The 9965-nt window shown below is 52.7% G+C and overlaps 1 protein-coding gene across 1 annotated transcript; it reads right to left on the reverse strand.

Moving 5' to 3' along the window:
• Positions 1-2213: 2213 nt before the first annotated feature.
• PGLYRP2 (peptidoglycan recognition protein 2) lies at positions 2214-7241 on the reverse strand. The gene is made up of 5 exons (XM_006923401.2): positions 7151-7241; positions 5088-6050; positions 4100-4310; positions 3234-3531; positions 2214-2323 (listed from the first exon to the last, which is right to left on the reverse strand). Exons 1-5 carry the CDS (start codon positions 7239-7241, stop codon positions 2243-2245), a joined length of 1644 nt encoding a protein of 547 aa, XP_006923463.2. The 3' UTR covers positions 2214-2242.
• Positions 7242-9965: the final 2724 nt, after the last annotated feature.

Genomic DNA, 9965 nt, shown 5'->3' on the forward strand with positions numbered 1-9965 from the left:
CCCCACCCCATTGCCAGGCTGGGAGGGCACAGTGGGGGCAGGATGCGGGAGAAGAGGAGGTGACAGGGCAGGACCCAGAATCTCTCACTGACCAGCAGATAGCACAGGCCCCTCTCTGAGCCTTAGTTGCCTTCTCTGCAAAATGGGCACATATTGCCCAAATACTGGTTAGAACATGGATCCTCTGGAACTCTCATCCACTGCTGGCCAGAGTGTAGACAAATTCACCCAAGCTGGAAAATTGGCCTGATTGACAAATATTGACTGTACCCCTCTCCTCTGACCCAACAGTTCATCCAGTAGACTTGCCCGCTGGTGCTATTTATAAAAGCCCCAAACTGGCAACAACCCAAGTGTCCATATACCTTAGAGTGGATAAATTGTGGTCTCTTCCCACAGTGGAATACCATGCGGCAATGAGAATGAACAAATTACTAAATGATCGAATTTGGATGAATCACAAACAATACTGAGCAACTGAGCAACTCCCCCCAAAACACACACACACACACACACACACAGACACACACACACACACACACACAATACACTGTTTGGTTCCATTTATGTAAAGTTCCAAAGCAGGCAAAACTATGTGCAACAAGTCAGGATATCAGTTTTCTTTGGTGGGGCTAGTGACAAGGAAGATGGGGGTAGGATGGGGAAGCATGATGGTGGTTTTTGTTTCTGTTTTTAAAATTGAGATGAAATTCTCATAAATTTAACATTTCTATTTCTTGAGCTGGGTGTCGGTTACATGGATGTGTTTGGTTATGAAAATTCATTAAGCTGTATATTTTGGTGCACTTTTCTAATAAATGTTTTCTTGAAAAAAAAAAAGAGGTGGGAAAATACGTTCCGAGGATTAAGTGAGTCAGTAGAATCCTGACCCAGGAATGGATTCCAGTGCCAGGTGGTCTTCCTCTCGCTGCGTGACTTCAGACAAGTCACTTCCTCTCTCTGGGGCCTTGTGTTCATACTTATACAATGCAATGATAATATCAGTTTCAGAAGGTTCATAATGGGAGCCTTCTTTTAGTCAACAATTGTTTCCTGAGTGACTACTATGTGCTAGATGCTAGAGAAGTCACAAGGAACTAAACCAACATGATTCCTATCCTCCTGGAGCTCACAGTTTAGCCAGGGAAACAGATACTGAACACGAACGCAGGACATTTCTAGCTGGTGAGGAGGACTTAGAAGAATATAGACAGACTCAAGTAGAGGCTGAACAGAAGTGACAGTTTTTGAACTGTAAAAATCAAAGAGGGCAGCCCAGAGGAGGGGACATTTGCGGCCTGAAGCATGAGAAGGAGCCTGACCATGGGAAGAGCATGCTAGGTAGAAGGAACAGTTTGTGTAAAGGCAGGGGTGACCAGAATCCACAGGGTAGGGTCATTAGGACTACCTTGATGGGCGTGTGGCCTGTGCAGTCACCCTGTGCAGTCACCCATGCTCAGAAGGCCTCCACACTACATTTGATTTAATGCTCTGCGATAGCTGTCTTGAAGCTCTTGCTTTTTGAACAAGGGGCTCTGCATTTTCGTGTGTATGGGCCTTGCAAATTCTAAGACCATCCTGAAGAGGTAGATCTTCAGTGAGGGCCAAAGACCCTTCTCCTGGAGCTGTACATGTTCACGCAGGTGCACACACTTTAGATATGCCCACTTTATTCATGCTGAATTGGGCCACTCCTTGCACACACAATGGAGTTTCCCCATGTTCTGCTGTATCCCTGAGCGTTTATCACTTTGCTGCATAGTGGCCCCACTCCCAATTCCCTGCATTTTTGCTGGAGGATTTTCTTTGACAGATGAAGTCCACTCTGCCCATACAACAAGCAGCCCTGAAGTGCCAGAGAATTAACACCACCCAGAGAGCAGCCCTCAGTCCATAGACTATGGGAGTTTGAGGATCAATAACCTAGCTCTCTTGTGTCTTCAGTGGGATGACTTTGAGGTGTGTGTCCTATGCTGTTTCCCAGAGGTCCCGAGTGGGAATGAGCTCCATGCACCCCAAGTGCCAACCTGCTTGATAAAGCACCCTTTCCAGGCTGTCTTCCCTTCCTTACCTCTCTTCCTTGTTCTCCAACTAATATGTCCTGAGATCACCTTCCAAACTACTTACACTGGAATTCTTGTCTCAGGGTCTGCTTTTGGGCAAACCCAAACTGAGATGACGTGTGCAAACACAGATGATGCACAGACACAAGCTTTCTTTCCATAATCTCTTTATTTGAAGTTCATTGGCTGGTAGGCGTGACTGGAGGTGGCTTCCTCTTGGATCTCCTGGAGGCCCTTCTGGCAGTTCTTAGCTTCACATTCTAGAAAAGACAAGAGAGCATGAGGCTGGGGGGGCGGGGGTCGGTTGAGGCTGAGTTTCCCCTCCTCATAGTGGGTCCCTGCATGGGGAAAAGGACTAAGTGAGGGGGTAGGTACAACACTGACTGCAGGCCTACTTAACAAAATAGAGTGGCAATATGCAGGTAATATGAGATTGTGCAGGTGTGTGAGCATAGAGATGTTTTAGTGATTGAGGTCGGGGTGGGGCCCAGGTTGCGCTGGCTGGGCCTAGATTGTTCCAGCATAAGAATCGTCATCAGGGTCAAGGAGGCTGGGGCTGAGCAAGCATCCTCAGGGCTGAGACTGGGCAAAAGACTGCAACATAGGGTTAGGGGATGGACAGCTAGACAGGCAAGGGGTTTTCTGTAGAGGGTCATGGGCTAGGTGACCCTTGTGTGAACAGAAGGCCTCTGGGTAGGGGGGCAGGGGCAAGGCCAAGGTTGGGTGGGCTGGGATGAGACTGTGTAGGTAGGAGGGTTGTGACTTGGGCATAGTGATGCAGGCCAGGCTGACGTTGTGGGGGCAGAATGGCTGCTGCAGGGGTCAGGGTCCATGCCCTGATTGGGAGGGTAGAAGTGATGAAGGCTTGGCAGAGGACAAGCTGGCCGGATCAGGGGCTAGGCTGAGGTTGAGCAGGCAGAGGATGGGGTGGTGGTAGTAGTGGCGGTGGTGGTAGGAAATGTTGCGAGCAGAACAACTTAATACTGGGCCTAAGTTGCCTGAATAGAAGGGCCGCAAGGGAGATCAGGGACCTGGCTGAGGCTGTGTGGGCATAGGAGTTACAGGAAGGAGAGAGGGGCCTGCCGAGGTTGGGCAGGCAGACAGGGGTCAGGAGCTGAGCTTGTGTCAGATGGGTCGGAGGCTGAGGTAGTGCGGGCGTTGCGGACTCACCGCGTCGAAGTGTGGCCAGGTGCGCAGCAGCTGGAAGAGCGCGTCACCAGGGCAGTCCGTGGGCACGAGTTGGCGGTGGCCAAGCAGCTTATAGTCCGGCCGCAGGAGACCGGCGCGCACCGCACACCTGGGGAGCACGTCGCGCACCACGCGCAGCGCGGCCTCGACCGGCAGTTCCGCGGTATAGTTGCCCACGAAAGCCACGCCGAAGCCGCGGGAGTTGTAGCCACGTGTGTGAGCGCCCACCCAGTGCCAGCCTCGACCCTCGTACATGTAGCCGTCTGAGCCCATCACAAAACTACAGGGTGGGGTGGGGGGACAGGCACCGAGCAGCGTAAGAGGGCGACCTGGCCCATATATGTGCGAAGGGCCACCCCCATCCCAAGTCCTGACTGGTTGCGCTGTCTTTTCCTGGCTCCGGCCTCATCCCACTACCCCACCAAATGCCACTCCAGAAACCTGGTTCTCTGGATCTGACCCTCGGCACTGAACACGCTCCTTTCTGCCCAGCCCCCTCCGCATTTTCTCGAGTACAGTCCCTGCCCGATTCACAGCCTTTTTCTGTCTTAGGCCAAACCCCATCACTGCCGCGCCTCAACCCTAGTCGCTACCACAGGTCCTTTCCCTCTCCCAAGCCCCTCCTCCTTTTCTAGTCTCACCCCAGACCCAAGTTTCCCACTGTTGAGTATTCCCGAGCTCTGTTAGGGCCCCACGCTTGTCTAGGCCACACCCCTCTCCACCTCAAAATCCTCCTCCTTCTTGCCAAGTTTGCTCTGGTTAACCCCCGCCCCCTGCTTGAGGCCCCGCCCACCCAGTTGTTCCCTTACGTAACAGGTCCCGCCCCTGTCTCGTCGGGCCCCGCCTACCTGTAGCCGATGTCATCCCAGCCGCGCGTGTCCTGGTGGAAGCGCTGCATGGAGCGCATGTTGGCGGCACAGCTCGCGAGGGTTGTACAGGGGAGAGCAGGCACGTACGTGTGATGCACGTACAAGAACCCGAGCGGCAGCCGCAGCGGCGTCGGGTGGCCCCGGTACGGCGCCGCGCCCCAGACGCAACGGGGATGGATGGCCGGGCACCCTGCAGGTAAGGGCGTCCGGGGCTGGAGTCAGCCAGTATTTCTCTGCCTGCCACTTGCACCCCCATTAGAAAGCTCATATGGGCCATTCCTCCCAGCCTCCTTCCAGATTTGGGGACAGTTCAATCTCACACCACATTGACCTTCATTGGGATCTAACTTAACTAAATCTGAGTTAGTCCTGTTGGAATATCTGCTATGACTCCCACCCGCTTCAGGATAAACTTCAAGAATTGTAGTTCAGACTTCAAGGCTTTTTACAGCCCAAGACCCAACACTCTCTACAGCTGGCCCTTCTCTGACCCCTAGGAGAGACAGCTTACAATAAGAAAAGAGGAATCTTGACTCTCGTTTATCATGCTCCACTTGTGTGCTACTTGCTTTACATGCTTCATCTTAAGTCATCCAGCAAATCCAAGAGGTAGCAATGATTTACTCTGCCTCACTGAAGAAAGTGAGATTCAGAGAAGTGAAGCAACTCACCTAAAGATGCACAGGAGTAACTGGCTGAACTTCCATTCCAATATGTGCTTTTGCATTTGCTGAGCCCACCTCCTCAATACCTTCTTTCTCACTTTCCTTTTTGTCCTATGAACTCCTAGTCATCCTTCAAGACCCAAATCTAGCCTTTCCTTACCTGTGCAGCTACCCTGGCCCCTAAGCTAGAGCCCTACTGCCCCCTCCAGAATCCCCTAGACCTGGATCCCTCTGACTACATGGGGCTGAGAGTGTCTGTGTCTTTGTGAGGGACAGTCATAGAAGGTGGGGGCCCTTCTCACCCAAGAAGGCCTTGGTGAATTCCTTGGTGGCATGGGTGGCCACCAGCACCAGCTGTTCTTGGCTCATGCCCTGCAGCTGAGGGTGTGCAGGCTCCAGCCTCTGTAGCAGGATGAGGGTCCCCCACACCTGCTGAGTCAGGGCGGGAGCTGAAATCAGAGTAGCTCCGTTCTGCCTTCGGAAGTTGCTGCGAAGTGTTGGGTCTCCGGCCACCCCAGGTCCATAGTACTGGCTCAGCAGGTGGCTGAGAGGTGGCCGGGGCTTCGGAGCCCGAGTCAGGTAGTCTCCAAGGAGGGCCCCATCCAGAGCACCATTGAGAAAAGCTGTGGTGAGCGGTGATGCCTCAGCGTTCAGAAGCGTGAAGTTCCGGGGGGTAGAAAGCTGGTCCCAGCAGCCCTCAGCTCCCAGGCCTGGGTGGCTCCAATTCTTGGGGCCCTGGAGGAAAGTCAAACCCAGGTCTCTGGCCAAAGTAACCAGGAGGCTGTCCACAGTGGTTGGGGCTTTGGCCTTGGCATCTGGCAAGGAGGCTTGGTTATCTGGAGAGGTGACTCGGACATCTGGAGAGTGGTCGCTGGCATCTGGAGGAGTGGCTGTGCTGTCCAAGGGCAAGTTAATAAGCCTGTGCCCCTGCAGCCCTGCTTCCAGCCCTGCCAGAAGAGGCTCCACGGCCACCGTTGAGCCATCAGGTGCCAGTACCACCCCGTATTCTTGCCTGCCCTGCACACTGTGTCGGGCCACCTCCTTTGTCAGGCCTTGCAACTCTGGGCTCAGTGTGATGGGATCCAACTCGATGGCCTGGAGACTCCAGCTCTGTAGCAGGAAGTGATGGAGGGGGTCATGGGGGCCAGAGTGCTGGGCTGACAGCTGCCACACAGGGGCAATGGGGATGGCTTCGGTGACCGGTGCCTTCTGCTCAAGCTCAGCCAGGACCTGGATGACAGAGTCCATGAGGAGGGGCAGGGATGCTGCAGAAGGAGGGATGGCATTAGGTCAGAGGCCTGGCATGCCCTGTTCCTGAGCCCCCCTCTGCTGCTTCCACATATTCTCAATGCCCCCAACTCTCCATCTGATAACACTGTGACCCCCAACCCTGTCCTTGTGTAAATGAGGAAACTGAGGCACAGACAACAGGTTAAAGAGCTTAGACTATCCGTGAGCACTGGGGAGCCATGGTAGGTTCCTGAGAAGGAGAGAGAAATGGCCAGGCTGGCATTCTAAGATTGCTCCTTTGGCTGCCATGTGGAGAATGAATTTTCAGGGGCCTAGAGTTGAGAAGGGGAGACTGTGGAGGTGAGTAATACAGGTGGCCAAAGCTGAGTGGTTGTGGTATGATGGACAAAAGTGGGCAGAGTCCCCAGGTATTTTGAGGGAAAGATGGATAGTTCTTTTTGTGATAGGTTAGAGTTTGGGGAATTTTAGAGAGAAAGATGTCAGGAGGTTGCCCAGGGGAGGAGAGGGTGGGCCTGTGCCTTGTGGGGGAAATATAAGCAGCTGAACTTGGAACCCAGAAATGCTAGGTTTAGAGAGAGCTGGGGTGAGTTGTTGAATGATAGCTAACATTTATTAACATTTACTGTGTGCTAGGCATCATTCTAGGTAACTTATATAATTTAACAAACCTAATCTTCTCAATGACTCCGTGAGCAAAGAGAGGTTAATTGACCAGCCTGTGGTCACAGAGCTAGGAAGTGGCAGAAGCAGAATTTGAACCCGGGCATTTTTGTTTTTTCCACTGACAGTCCACACTGTAGTTCCTCTGTTCTTTCTACCTTAAATGCCCTTTCCTGCTTCTCCTCAAGTAAAATTCTTCTTTCTGTCCTAGATCTGTGTCCTCTTCTCCAGGAAGCCTTCCTCATTTTTCTTCTTTAGGCCCCAGGTCTTTCGCCCACCCGCTGCCCTGATTCTATGGGGCTGGGAGCATCTGTGTTCCCAGACAGGAGATTCCTTGTAACGGGTCTCCTGGGGTTTCCAGTCTCATCCTATGCAAGGCTGGACACAAAGGGTATGGCAGTATACTTCTGCAGAACTGATTGTCCTGGTCCCAGGCCTCTGCCTTCTGACCCACCTGACCCTGGCTCCAGCCACAGGAACAATCCAAGCAGGATCCAATGGACACCTTGGACCACCGTTGTGGGGTTCCAGCTTCTGGGAGACATATCCGGTTAACCTAAGCGGAGACCTCAGCAGAGCTGGAAGGAGACAGGTGTGGAGAACTGAGCACAGCCTTTGGTCACTGTCAAAGTCCAACGGTGAATGACACGGTTGCTTCTTGCAGAGCTGTGGGCGGGAGGCAGCCGGGGTGTGGGAACAAAGTACCCTGTGTCAATGTCATGTGGGTCTCAGGGGCTCTATCATCCTATCCTGTCCCTCCCAGGATGAAGTCAAGAGTCAATAAGGCAGGCCTATCCCAGGAAGCACCTAGAGGCCAGGTAATTCAGATGCCAACAGAAGAGAGACAGACTGAGGCCAATCCAACAAGCCCTACCCACTTCCTAATCATTCAGTAGCTGCTGCTGGCCACCACAGGGGACTCTCAGGTGCCCGCCCAACTGGTAAGACCAGCTGAGCTGGGGAAGGGGAGAGAAGGAGAGGCCTGAAGTTGGCACTGCCTCCTGCCTTTGCTGCCAGCACTTCAGGCTCAGGCAGAGAATGGGTGCAGGGGCTGGGAATTATTTTTGCCGATGCATACTCTGGACCAAAGGGACCAGAAGATGTCCCCTCTCATCTAGTTCCAGCTCCTGATCCCAAGCCATCAGGCATGGCTGAGAGTAGGGTTTGGACCAGGGCCTTCCAGACCCTGGCTTTGTCCCAAGAGCTGGTGGTGTCTGGGCTCACCTGGGTTGTCACTGAGGGGTCCTTCCTCTTCCCCCGGGGCTGTGGTTGAGTACCCGCAGAAGTGAGACTGCCTCCCCTTTATTAGAGCATCAGATGGGATGGGCTTAATGTGCCTGGGGCTGCCATGTAAATTGCTTCACTGTGGGCCTCCTATCCTGAAACCACCCTGGGGAGTTTCCGGGGTACCCACCAGGCGGGGTCCTCAAGTGCAGGGCGGGCCCTGGGCGGGCCTGGGAATGCCCAGGCTGAGCCAGACCTGGGATTTCCCAGGGGACCTGCTCAGATATCCGGGTGTCATCTTTCTGGGGACCCGGCATCACCTGGCACAAAGCTGGGCACTCAGTGGGGGCTCAGGAAGTTGGGTGCTAGGGAAGGGAATGAATTGAGGTACTCCCTAGGTAAATCTGACAAAATATCTTCCCTTTAGTCCCAATTTCCAGGGATTTGCAGATGGAGGCTCTGCCTGGTAGAGCCACGTGCGAGATATAGGTTGTGTGTCCATCTGGGACAGGGGCAGAGTGAGGAGAGTGAAGCATCCTGCTCGGGCACAAAATTTAAGGCAGTGTCGAAAATCTCAGTCATCAAGATAAGTAATATTTTTATGCAATATTTTAATAGACCAAAATTAATGCAAAAAAATCTATGATGAACAAAATGCCAACATTTTAGATAAAGATGGGATCAGGAATCGTGCTGTGCGGAGACATATTGGAGCCAGAGGTGAAAAGAAAGGTCAAGAATTCTGATCCTTGCCTCGCCGTAGTCCTAGCTCTGTGTCCACCAGTAGTGAGCCCCAATTGTTGTGGGGGGCTGTCACCTGAGATTCCCCCGCACTTGATTTCCACTTGGTCAGGGAATGACCTTGAATCAGCTTATAGGCCCTGGGTTTGTACCTCTGACTGTCCCAGTGACTATGGCTATGGAAGACTCTTGCAGTTTTATTTAACCATCTTATGCCCATTTTACCCAGCAGGTGGTTGAGCTCAGAAAAGTTAAGTAACTCGCCCAAGGTCACAAAGCTAAAACATGGGGAGGGCTCCAAGTTCAGTGCATGTTTCCACTATTCCGTGGATGGGTCAGGGTCAATGTAATTGTGACCCTTCATGCTGGGGAAGTGTTTACAGACTAACTGCAGGGTGACTCCACACCCAGGAGTTCATGGACCAGCTAGAGAGGCAGCCTCGATTCCCTTTTAAAGCTTGGAATTGCTTGCAGAGGCTGGGTCAAATTTGAGCCAGGGTCATGACAGGGCTGGTTGGCATTTCCCTGAGGATCTGTCTGGGATTTGTGACCTTCTAGGTAGTCCCCTTCCTCTAGGAAGCCTCCCTGATTGCCCCTGGTTCCCTCATTTTCCCAACCTGGCTCCCTAGCCAGGTGTTCCTCCCTTTGACCCAGACCTGTCCATTTAGGGCTTGGTGCGCCTCTGCCCAGTTTCTTCTCCCTGAGACTAGGAGATGCTGAGTTCTCTTGGGGTGCCCATAAGTGCCCAACACAGGCCAGGGACCAAGTGCGTAGCCCGGAGGGATTGCTGAAAGCACAAAAGGCCTGATTAAGGATGTATAGTTAGTTTGGAGGTGGGCTGTGAAACACACATGCACGCATACACACACATCAGGTACCCACACTCCAAGGCACCTAGTCTGGTCTGGGCCTGGGAGGCAGCAGAAAGACTACGGTTCCCACAATGAACAACCCCCACCCCTACTTCCCTCCCACCTCATGAAGCTCACCTGCCGGGGTAGGTCAAGTTCCCTCCAGGCTGCAGATAGGAGTCTTGCGAGAGACAGGGACTTGGGGACAGCTCTAGTAGAGGTAGCATTGTCATAGACAGGCAGAGTCCTGGACCCTGGATCTGAAGTGACCCAGGGCCAGAAGCCAGAGGGAAAGGAATTTAGGGCAGGGCTGGGCTTGGGGCCAAGGTCAGAGTTAATAATATTCACTTTGGTAGCAGTAATATAGTAATAATGAAGACCCTGATAAAAATAATAAAACTTGCTGTGTGTAGGGCTTTGAGTTAAAATTTTATATACCTGTTCTTTTTTTTT

This window comes from Pteropus alecto, unplaced genomic scaffold (genome assembly GCF_000325575.1).
Source record: "Pteropus alecto unplaced genomic scaffold, ASM32557v1 scaffold1279, whole genome shotgun sequence".
Classification (NCBI taxonomy): Eukaryota; Metazoa; Chordata; class Mammalia; order Chiroptera; family Pteropodidae; genus Pteropus; species Pteropus alecto.

Bases quoted from the DNA above. Each gene is read 5' to 3' on its own strand.
- PGLYRP2 (XM_006923401.2), bottom strand. From the start codon at position 7,241: ATGTCTCCCAGAAGCTGGAACCCCACAACGGTGGTCCAAGGTGTCCAT. The intron at 6,051-7,150 runs GTGGGTCAGAAG...CTCCTTCTGCAG, and splicing joins GTGGCTGGAGCCAGGGTCAG to CATCCCTGCCCCTCCTCATG. The intron at 4,311-5,087 runs GTGAGAAGGGCC...CCTTACCTGCAG, and splicing joins ATTCACCAAGGCCTTCTTGG to GGTGCCCGGCCATCCATCCC.